At 33.9% G+C, this 12597-nt stretch overlaps 1 protein-coding gene and 1 pseudogene across 1 annotated transcript; one reads left to right on the top strand and one right to left on the bottom strand.

Annotated features, from left to right (window-relative positions):
- The first annotated feature begins 4852 nt into the window (after window positions 1-4852).
- On the top strand, window positions 4853-5827 carry LOC111899499 (vacuolar iron transporter homolog 4). The gene has a single exon (XM_023895332.3). It carries the CDS (start codon window positions 4930-4932, stop codon window positions 5575-5577), a length of 648 nt encoding a protein of 215 aa, XP_023751100.1. The 5' UTR covers window positions 4853-4929; the 3' UTR covers window positions 5578-5827.
- A 5155-nt stretch (window positions 5828-10982) lies between these two features.
- On the bottom strand, window positions 10983-12377 carry LOC111899498 (eukaryotic translation initiation factor 3 subunit A-like; annotated as a pseudogene).
- Window positions 12378-12597: the final 220 nt, after the last annotated feature.

Here is a 12597-nt window from a genome sequence, read left to right as displayed (position 1 = left end):
TTCCTAAGGTATGTCTCTGAGTGTTAACTTTCAGTAAATGTTGCCCATATACCAACGTCGTGAGCACTAATCCAGTAATTGGTACGTGGTTCAAACGAGCACATAAACTGCCAGGGATAGATGTTGGGATAAGCAAAAGAGTTTACTTGTCAAGAGAAAAAAAAAAAAAAAAAAAAAAAAAAAAAAAAAAAAAAAAAAAAAAACACCTTCCACTACATGGAAAAAGGCATTACCGGCGACAAAAGTCGCCGGTAAAAGTCCCAAAAGTCGCCGGTACTGATAATAGCGGCGACGCGTCGCCGGTAGTGAGTCGCCGCTACTGCCCCGTCGCTATTGATCAGTTTGTCGCCGCTAATAATGTTGTCGCCGGGAATGACATATGACGCCGGTAAAAGGGTCGCCGGCAAAAGTGTCGCCGGTAATGAGCTCTGTCGCCGGTAATTTTTTTTCAATTTTTTTTTAAATAATGATTTTCGTTGCCGGTGATAATATTGCAGGTAAAAGTGTCGCCGGTAATAACAATATTCGATTAAATATCAAAACCAATAGTGTCGACGCTAATTACAAAACAAACATCCTATTAAATATCAAACATAATAGTGTCAATGCAAATTACAAACAAACATCCAAAATACAATTAAGTATCAAAAGTCATAATATCCGAGTAGCAAAACAACAAAATTTTTACAATCTACCAAGTAGCAAAACGAGACAACATATGCAAATAAAACTCATTCTTACATACCCTCATCGCCGTTCCCATCGTTTCCTTAATTATTTTGGGATTGAAAAAACGAATAAAGCTCATCCCTACATGCCGGGTCGGCGAGCATTGCACGAAGATTTTCCAACTACATAATTAATAACAATATATATAAACTTATAAGTTAGATCGTCAAACATAAACAAAAACTATCAAAATACATTGTTATTTTTAAAGTAAGATAGAAAACCAAAGTACATTGCTATATTTTGCACTTGGGACAAAAACCAAATTACCAAACTTTTTAGCAAATAACCACCACAAAATAACATCCTACTTAAACCAAATACACATAATTTCACATATATACATAATAACATCCTATTTATACCAAATACAAAAGTTTCACAATCATATATCACATTTACAACAAACATACATACATTCACATACACACAATAACATTCTACTTATAACAAATACATATAATTTCTACTAATATACCACATATACATCAAACACACATACATTGGAATATATATACCAAATTCATATATATTCAAACAAATACGGAATATACAATCTAATTTTCACATATGACAATTTTCACATAATTTCACATATAAATACAACTTGAAGCTATACAACTAATTGCAATTAAATAACCACAAACAAAAAATTGAATAACTTGCTTCTAATCCAAAACAACACCACCAAAAACAAGAATATGAACAATTAGTATCATTCAATCACTACATAAAGCTACAAATCGAAATTCATACAAAATAAAAATGAAATCATCAAAAAAAACTCTCCTTTCTTCAAGAAATGGAGGTAGAAATTGATCCCAAAGCTTTAACCACACCTAGAGACACTTGCTTGGAACAATGTGGGGAGAAATTTGCTTGGAAGAAGCAGATTGAAGAGGAAATCGGTGAGATGGTGAAGGAAATTGGAAGCAAACAGAAAGGAAAATGAAGAAGGGAGGTTATTTGCGTGCGTTTTTTTTTTTTTTTTATCTGCGACAGGCAATAGCAGCGACACCTTTAGCGGCGACGCCAGGGGCATTACCGGCGACAATAAGTAATAGCGGCGACAAACTGGAGGGAAGGGTACCGCGTCATTTTTAGCAGACTATTAGCAGCGACTTTTTTTAACCTTTAGCTGCGACATCTGTGTCGCCGGTATTAGGTTAGACAGGATAAGGCACCCCACCCGTTGGATTGGATATCTCATCGAACGGTTGAGATGCAATAGAGGGGGAAAGTGCGGATTCGGGTGACAACCCTTTAGCGGCGACACTATTAGCTGCGACAAGGGGCTTTACCGGCGACTTTATCTTTGTCGCCGGTAATAGTGTCGCCGCTAAAGAGTATATTTCTTGTAGTGTCCTATTAGCATCTCATCGAACGGTTGAGATGCAATAGAGGGGGAAAGTGCGGATTCGGGTGACAACCCTTTAGCGGCGACACTATTAGCAGCGACAAGGGGCTTTACCGGCGACTTTAGATAAAGTCGCCGGTAAAGCCCCTTGTCGCCGCTAATAGTATCGCCGCTAAAGAGTATATTTCTTGTAGTGCTCCTATTAGCATCTATAGATCTAGCAATAGTTTTTCAACCACGTTATTCAAGAAAGTGTTGTAGGATGGGCATCCTGAAAAAACACGTGTGGACTGTTTGCATTTCTAGTCTATTCTATATCATTAGATATTGGGTGTAATATGGTTTCCAACATATAGGGCGAGTCTATATCATGAGAGAGTACGATGAAATGCTGTTGGTTGCTATTAATGTCATTGAGGTTGTTGGATGGGCTTCTTTAAGTCTTCGTGCTAAAAGTTATGCCACCATGTTTTTTTTTCATGCCAGTTAAAAGGTATAACTTATTTGAGGTTTTTCAGAACAATGACCAAAGACTAATTTTGCAACATCTGTCATGTCATAACTGTCATATGAGTAGTTGCCACTTACCTTTGAAATGTTACTAAAGGTCCTGCTAGTTAGGGTTTAAGCACTTCAGTTAAACAAGATAAACGATTTCACACATAAATAAAATAATGCAAAACGAAAATTTAGAACACAATCAATTCTGTTAGGGGTGAGCATTTGGACGTGTGGACCGGACCGGACCGGACCGTTTTTGGACCCCTGCGCCGGTTCTCGGTCCTTGGATTTGAGCAAAGCCATTTCGGTTTTTTTACCCGGTCCGGCCGGTTCCGGGTAAAAACCTGTTTTGGACCGGCTTATTTAAAAAAAATTGTATTATGTGAAATTCTTTAAACAAACATATCTTATTCATTTTAAGTCAGATTGACATGATGTTTTTTCCAACGTATAATTTAGAGTTTGTAAATAATTTTATAGTTGTTGTTTTTGGTGTTATATTCGATGAGTTACAATCCTTCAAAGATGAGATATCAAATCTGAAATATTTTAATTTTTCAGAAAAAGATTTAAACTTTTCTATTTTGTTAAATTCTTTAAACAAACATACTTTATTTGTTTTTAGTCAAACTGACATACGTTTTTTTTACGTGTAATTTAATTAAAATTTATAGATGATTTTAGACTATAATTTTGTTGCTTTTGGTGTTATATATATATTCAATTAGTTACAATCCTTCAAACACATAGTATAAAGAATAAACAATCAAAGTTTGAGCGGTCCAAATGGTACAAAAAACGGAAATGTACTCATTTTTACGAGTTGTACCGTATAACACCCAAAAAAGTATTCATTTTAACGACTTGTAATGTATCAAACCCAGCAACATATTCGATTTAATGAGTTATATCAAACCCAAAAACGCGTTTTAACAAGTTTTTTCGTATGCATGTAAAGTTGTACCGGTTCAAACGGGTCCAATAACCGGAAAACTCGGATCTGGGCCTAATAAGTATCATCCGATCCGGTCCACGGTCTACAATATTCTCCGAAACTGGTCCGTTCGGTCCGGTCCGGTCCGATCCAAATGCTCACAACTAATTTACGTGATTCACACTATCAGAGTGATCGTCTATGGGGAGAGAGAGAGAGAGAGAGAGAGAGAGAGAGAGAGAGAGAGAGAGATGATATTGCCCAATGGCTTACAAATATGAATTCAAGGGATATAAATACTAGTTGGTTGACCTAAAACAATGAATAATGCTAACTAAAAAACTCCACAAAAAAAATTAGCCCATAACAAAATTGAAGATGAATCTGATATAGGAACTAGCTGTTATAGGGTCGTCAAAAGGGCAAATCAGTTTCCACAACTTAACACCGGTTATCCTTCTCCCTCTCAAATACACTTCTCTATGTTGTGGGTGATGTGAATTCTATACTCCTTCTATTCATCTTACCACCACTTATGGACTGGGCATTGCATTTCAGTTTCATAATGTTTTGAGATATTGCTCCATTTTTATATTGAACGGATTGTGGTAGATGTGCGGATTCCACAAGCTTTTGTTTCTTTTTTCTTTTTAAAAGATTGATTGCTCTAACTTTAGCCATGGACTGCACACTCTTTCCTTTATTATAATCAAAGCTTTATATTCATTTCTTAATTGTATGCATGAATTGTTGAAATTGGACTGTATCTAGGATGTTAATAAATAGAAATTTACATAAACATAATACTATCAACACAAAACAGAAATTAGATAGGGGCAAAACCGTTAACTGGAATAGATATAGTCAGCCACTCAAGCTAATGGCGATAGTTTTATTAATTTCTGGGTGGTAACTCTGATGTCAATGTCCCACAATCCCTAATTAAGGTAGTACGTTTCCTTCAAAAAGTCGAAAAGTAGAAAAGTAGTAAAACAGAGTGAATATTGTAATTGTCTTGGTTATATTTTGCTTCTATAATTCTTTCATGGGTATGACCTTAAAGAAAACAATTAAATCTGAAAGCTTGTAACAGGAAGAGGTATTAAAACCTTTTTATCGTTTGTAGTTTCATGGTCCTTATAAGATTATGCAATAACCTTGCAGCACCTATATCAACACACCTTTTAGTTTCATATCACTATCAGCCTTGTTGGTTATGCACTGACTTTAACTTTATTCACCACCAACACATTGATCCTTATTGACATAATGCATGTATACTCATACATACACACATACACAAATGCTATATATACGATAGAGGGACTCTACCACAAATAAGTTGTGTATTGTTCTGGTTATAATTCTTCCTTCTTTGTGATAATAAATTCTTTTTCGTTCTTCCACCATGTCTGCACAAAACGATCTTCACATAACAGTTCCTGAGCCTGAGGACAAATTTGAGCAGAAACATGGCGAAATGTCTGTAGAAGAAGACTGTGATTACTCACAAAGGGGACAGTGGCTGCGTGCTGCTGTTTTGGGAGCCACTGATGGTTTAGTCTCTGTTGCGTCTCTGATGATGGGTGTTGGAGCTGTGAAAGAAGATGTGAGAGCCATGATCCTTACAGGCTTTGCTGGCTTAGTTGCAGGTGCATGCAGTATGGCAATAGGTGAATTTGTTTCAGTGAGCTCCCAACGAGATATAGAGGTGGCTCAGATGAAAAGAGATAAGAGAATTTCAGTAAATGAGGAGGAAAGTGAGAAGGAAGCACTCCCGAATCCCATTCAGGCAGCTGCAGCATCGGCCCTTGCATTCATGTTGGGGGCCATCATGCCCTTACTGGCTGCTGCTTTCATAATGGACCATAAAGTTAGGCTGGGGGTGGTGGTAGCCACAGTGAGCTTGGGGCTTGTGGTTTTTGGGTGGATTGGAGCTTTTCTAGGGAGGAGTCCGGTGGTGAAGCCTTGTTTTAGGATTCTGGTTGGAGGGTGGATGGCTATGGCCATTACTTTTGGACTTACCAAGTGGATAGGCTCTAGTACTGGCTTGTAGTGTTACAGTAGCATATAGTATTTTTTTCCTCCCTCTTTCTAATATACTATAGTTTTGATTGAAACATGAACTTGGTGTGTATTTGAATTCCCTCCAAGTGGTTATTACTGATTTGAGGTATTCTCTTTAAGTAAAGCAGAAACAGTTGTCTCTTGTCTCCTCCAAATCCACAAATCTGTTTTGATTCAGTTTGTAGCAAGCGAGCTTACATAGCAAAGGTATATATGAACAAATTGTCAATTCTACTTCTTATTCGTATGTGGATTTGTTCAAGGATATACACCATCAAACAGGCTTGGGAACATACACTACACTGTGTACATGTAATTAGAAGCTATGCAATGAGTGAGTGATCATGCTCATTGTGGCTCAACATAAACTACTGCTGCGGATATTGTTGGGTAGTACTTGACATGTTCAACTCAAATCTTATCCTTACTTGGGAGTCTTGGTTTAAAGAGATTTGTAATGTTTTATATTAAACTTTATATTAGCATGTATGGTTTCTAATTTTTTTTTTTTTTTTTTTTGAGATTACTTGGTGAATGAAGAAATCGGTCAAGCAAATGTAAAATTTATTAGGTAGTATAGTGACTCATTCTGTAATACTTGGTGATTGAGGAAATCGGTCCAGCCAATGTGGCATTTATTAGGTAGTATAGTGACTCATTATGTATATATTACCTGTTTTTGAAATTTTATAATGTGATGTATGAGTATGATTATAGTAGAAATGTTGTGTGTTTTCTTAGTTAAAATAAGTTTTATAGAGTAAGGGTACAAGTGATGATAGCTTTGTGAATAAATTTATAGCAAAAACACATTTTTGGCCACACCACGATGTGGCAAAGAGGAGACCACAATGTGGTCTTGCAACGGTGATTCTAGTTACATAAAATGAATAGTGACGGCAACGTACTTTGAAAATACCATGACGTGCAGGAACTAACCACGTCGTGGAGGAAAGTACATTACCATTTATTTTAATGACGGGCTAAAAGTCGTCGCAAAAGAAAACTGTCATATAAGACACACCACGACGTGGCAAATTTACCACGACGTGGTAACTGAATCCCGATAAAAAAAGATACAATTTTCTGATTAAAGCTTCAATTGGTTGGATTAAGGTATGAATTACTTCCATCTAACATATCAATTTTTTATTTAGGGCAACATTATGAGGACTATGATGAAACCCTAGCTAAGTGAAGGGTTTGAAGTTGTATGATTAAATTTAGTTAGTAATTGATGTTATATAGCTTGATTACAACTTATTCTACTGATTATGAACATTCTATTTGAAAAGTGGTAGTTGAGATGGAAACTTAATCCATGAGATTAAGAGCTCATAGGTGGATAATATTAGTTAATGGATTGAGCCATTAAGTGGTAAAATATGATGTATTTAATGTTCATAATTGATAAAATGAACTTTCTAATAGTATTGAATATTTGATATATCTACGGATTATGTAAAAATTGAGATGATGATATGATTACATAAAAGAGAGATGATTTATTTGAGTTAAGTCATGTAAATGACTTAATCAATGTTTTGTATGAATTGATTTTAAATAGGAAATCAAGAGAAGAGGTTGATCAAGAAAGTCCCAAGTTTTGAATTTCATTGAAAATAGGCCATAAACAGGGTGAGTAATTCTTGATTAAATTTAATGAGATAGATGATGATTGATAGATTTGATTATTATTGATTGTTGAAACATTTAGATAGATTATATATTGTTTATTTATGTAATATTTGTATATGTACATAAGATTAAATGGGCTTGATTAATTCTAACAATTCCTAATTGCATTTTGAACTTTTTCAAAATTAAACCAAACATAGCATTCTACTTTCATTTTTTTTAAAACTAACCGTATATATCATTACATTTTCATCTTTTTTCAAATTCTTCCAAAACATAGCATTCTACTGTTATTTTTAAAGAACCAAGCCTATTTGCCATTCAATTTTCTTATTTTTTTTTTCCCAATTCTACCCAATAATAGCATTCTAACTTCATTTCTTTTATAAACTACCCTTATATACCATTGCATTTTCGTTTTTTTTTTTACCCAAAAATAACATTGTACTTTTCCTTTCATTTTTTAAAAAACTACTCTTATATATCATTGCATTTTCATTTGTTTTTTAATTACTGCCCAAACATAATACCATACTATCACTTTTATAAAACTAAGATTTTATACCATTTCATTTTCATTTGTTTCAAAGTCTACCCAAACATAGTAATCCACATTCATTTTCTAAAAACTACTTTAATGTGCTATAACACCCAACTATCATTTTTATAAAAACTAACATTTTATACCATTACATTTTCAATTGTTTTCAAAGTTTACCCAAACATAGTATTCTACTTTCACTTTTAAAAACTACTTTGATGTACTATTGCATTTTCATCTTTTACCAAATCCATTTAAACAAAATGTTATACATTCAATTTTTGAAAGCTACATTAATATAGGATTGTATTTTTCATATTTTTCAACTCATACTCAAACATAACATCGGACTTTATTTATTTATTTATTTTAAATTATTGAGTTACCATTACATTTTCAACATTTTTTTAAAATCTACACAAACAGAGAATTGAACTTTTATTTTTTTAAATCTACGATCATATAACACATCATTTTCATCAAGTTCTACATTCTACCCAACCCTAGTATTCTGAAACTAGCTTGTTACATAGTTTCATTTTCATCTTTTTTGAAAATCTACCCAAACATAGCATTGTAGATTTTTTTTTCTTTTTTTAAATAGCTAACCTTGTATACCATTTTCATCTTTTTTTTTTCATATTCTACCCAAACATAGCATTCCACTTTCATTTTCTAAAACCAGCTTTTTTTTCCTTTTCATTTTCATCCACTACAAGAAAATTTTGATTTAGCTACCGAAAAATTTCATAGCAAAAACATGAAATTCCATAGCTAAAGTCAAATAACTACGAAATTTGCTACGTAAACTTTCAATTAGACTCTGTATCATTATTTCTTGTAGCAAACTGTTTAGCTACGAAGTTATAATTCCGTAGTAGTTTTGCTATGATAGTTTCTACGACATCTATTCATTGCAATTTGATTTCCATAGCATTTCAGTAGCATTTTTCCATAGCAAATTCTGTAGCATATTCCATAGGATTTTTCCGTAGCTAATACCGTAGCGATTTTTCCATAGCCAATTTCATAACAATTTTTCCATAGCAATTTCCATAATAATTTTTCCGTAGCAATTGTTCTATAGTTAATTCTGTAGCAATTTTTTCATAGCTAATTCCGTAGAAATTGTTCCGTAGCCAATTTCGTAGCATTTTTTCTATAGCAAATTCCATAGCAATTGTTTTGTACCATTATTTTATTAAATTCGACTGTTTATATCAATTTATAAAAATACAATTAATATAAAACAAAAAGTAGTATTTCTATAGAAACTATAATAATATCCAATACATCAAAATGCTACAAATTAAACATAAAATGTTATATGATACATAATATTCTATCATTCATTAAAAAGAGTTTCGAACTATCACAAAACTTAGGTATCACAAGCTAATGTCGTCTAAAAGTTTGTTCTCGTAGGCATCCTTCTTGTTGGTGGCTCTTAAGCTCTCAGCCACAAATTCTTGTCCTGCAGCTGCTGCTACAACAATTACCATATGCTCGTTTTCTTTTATTCTTTTCTCTATATATTCAAAAAGACCACCATGCCCTTCAAGATAGAAAGATGACCCAGCCACTCAGGTATCAAACAATAATCAACACCTGGGCTTGCAAGAGTCGCATGCATTGCAATAAAAGTAAACCCTGCACAAATATTTTAAAATTTAAACCACAAACAATAACTTTTATTTAATCTTGTTTTACAAAACTTACCACTATTACGTCCTATTAACTTAACAAGTCCTATACAACTTAGCCCTCCGTTCAGCCTCCTCTTTCTTGCACCTTTCACCTCTGTAAATCCCAAACAAACAAAGTATGTGGATCAACAAAATAAATATTGATTTTTTCAACTTTACATAAACTACATTTTTGGACCTAAATAATATTTTTTTTGCAATTTTGGTCCTAAAACAGTTTTATTGCAATTTCAATCTTTAATGACGCTCTTCTTAATGTATTTGTGGTTTTTGTAACATTTATTTGTTTAGTATTGCCAATTTTTGCAATGTTAGGCCCAAAAAGCAAATTTGGTCCCTATTTGAGGTTCTTGGAACAAGTATGGTCCTTGTCCAAAGTAAAAGGGCTCTTTTTGGCCCCTAAGATAATCAGAATGTTTCCAATTTTGGTCATTTTACTGGAAAAGGAAGGGACGAGCCGAAATTGCAAAATATAATCTACAAAAAGAAAAAGTAAAAAGTAACCTTCACGTTTGCGGGCTTCTTCTTCCTCACATTTGTGGGCCGCTAAGTTGAGCCTTTCTTTTTCAGTCTTCAATTAATAAAACAACATTTTCCTTTTTTGGTTTTTTCCATTTTTCGTGCCTTGAGGATTTGGCCAAGTCTTTCCTCTCTCTCAGCTCTCATTCTATCATACTCTGCCTTTAGCCTGTGCACATACATGAATATTTTATAAGAAAATATGACAAGATAATACATACATATTACAATAAAAAAAATAAAATACAGACCTTATGTTCCATAACACGAGAAAGTCTATACTTCTCCTTCATGACGCTCTCTACTCAGTTCTACCTCAAGATGCATGCAAAAAATAAATTAGCAAGTAAACTTGGGCATTTACATCTTTTTTATGTTACAAAGTAAGTAGATTGCCTGTTGTTCATGTTCATGCCAGAGTTTCTCTTCAGCCAAACACCTTTGGAAACCAGCTTCAATGAGAGGTGCAGCCTCTTCCCTTTTGGCTCTTTCAAAATGATCCATGGTCTTGATTAGTTTTTGAATCCTCTTTTCCATTTCCTGCCTCTCTCTAACTTGCTCCTGCATTACCAACTCCATCAAGGATTGCTCCGTCACCTTCTCATGTAATATCAAGAGAAACAACCAACAATCGTCAGCATGAAAAAAGGACCAATCTTTCTTCTTTTCTTTTACTTTACTTACCCCTTCAATGATGGGCTTCTTTCCTTTCTTTTTGATACGTTTCCCAACATCATTGAACAATTCTTGTGCTTCTTCACGCTCCCGTTCCTCAATTTCTCTAAGGATGTGTTGGTGCTTCCGTTCATTAAACTCGGTTGCAAGTCTTTTTTGTTCTACTTCTTCGGTTTTCTTCTGTAGCTTTATTCTTTTTGTCTCCTCTTCCTGTTCCTTTGTGACAGAACTTTAGGGTTAGAAACACAGTGTGTGTGTGTGTGTGTAAGTTTAGAAAATGAATGAATTGGTACCAGCCATTTCAAGAATGTGGTGTTATTGTTCTTCCTTGCGTTATTCAATGATAGATTTGCGAGCAAGAAGCTTTTTGTGCTCTTTATCAACAATATCTGCCAAGCTTGGAAGCATAGCACACAATTTTGATGCTTTGGATTGAGAAGGATAGATCAGGGACCTTGATTTGTTTAGATTTATAGCCAAAACACTCAAGTGGTCTTGCAGGGTGTCGGATTCAAAACCCTTGAGAAAAAAAAAAACAAGTAGAGAATATAAGTATAAATAAATTAAAAAAAATAGAAAGAATCAAAAAAATTATGCAAATTAGACTCACCAAATCACTAAATATAATTGCACCCTTCATGTGGTTAACTTTCATAGCAATGAAATTATGCTTGACGCTTGAGATCCTCTATACTACTGAGAAGTCTAAGAAAGGAACCATTTTGATAAAGTCTTAACTTTCATTGTTTGGTACACTTAGGACACCTGATATGGAAATTCAAATTAGTAGGCAGGATTCAACCTATTTATTTGTCAAACAAGAAATTAATCATACCTGTTGTAGGAGTCTTAAGGTTGCTACTTTTTCTGAGAAAGCAGCACTTCTAGTACAGAAGATGCTAAAGATATCTTTCCCCCAAGATTTGCAATCTTTGTCAACAAAGGCTGTACTTTTGATGCCAAATCCAAAGGCAGAACTTCATTTTCTAGAAGATGATACGGATCCTTCACTTCTTCAGTTACATATGTCATCACCGCTTTATTAAACATATTATACTAGAACATCGCCGAAGAAATTACAAATTATATCATTATAACGATAACTTAGTAGGCATAATTTAATTCCTATTCAATGTGCTTTGAATAAAAATCAATTGTTTAACAATTTTAACACCAATCTGATGTAAAAACCTAAGTCAATTCGCTTATTGGACTACAATTGATGTGATATATATAATTAATGCATATTACATGTTGAATATATATATATATATATATATATATATATATATATATATATATATATATATATAGAGAGAGAGAGAGAGAGAGAGTACGATTTTAGGTTGAGGGAGGTGAGAATTGAACGGTTGCTAGACTAGATCTCACGGACGCCCCTTCCCTCCGCCATTTGATCGACATCGTTTCTCATTTGAGATTAACAACCTCGATGCACAATCACATGTCGTCGTTTCCTTTAAGATTCCTAATTACACCGCGGATGTCATAGATGTTCGGATCAACTTCGCCACCGAGGTCATAGATACTCCTTTTCATGTGTGATCGCCTTATGCTGCTTCCAAATATGAAATGTGATACGTATGATATGATTTGGGGAAAATTATGCTACTTCCACCGAAGTCAAAGAGAGAAAACGAAGGAACACAGAACAGGGTTACTGCGATGATTTGGGGAAAAGTAGCTTTAAGTAAAAATAAATAATGAGACGTAATGTATATAGTTTTTATTTAGGTAATTATGAAAAAATCATAAATTTTTAAATTACAATGATATCAGTTTCTTCTTTTGTTTTAAGATTTTTACTAGTTTCCCTTAAAATAATTTTATATATTTTGCTACGGGAAAGATATTACGTAGCTATTTAACTACGGAATAATTCGTAGAGAAATAGCCACGGATTTTGATTTCG

This window comes from Lactuca sativa, chromosome 5 (assembly GCF_002870075.4).
Source record: "Lactuca sativa cultivar Salinas chromosome 5, Lsat_Salinas_v11, whole genome shotgun sequence".
Taxonomy (NCBI): domain Eukaryota; kingdom Viridiplantae; phylum Streptophyta; class Magnoliopsida; order Asterales; family Asteraceae; genus Lactuca; species Lactuca sativa.
This window is presented reverse-complemented; position numbering and strand designations above follow the sequence as displayed.

Coding starts and splice junctions, on each gene's coding strand:
- LOC111899499 (XM_023895332.3), top strand. CDS start 4,930: ATGTCTGCACAAAACGATCTTCACATAACAGTTCCTGAGCCTGAGGAC.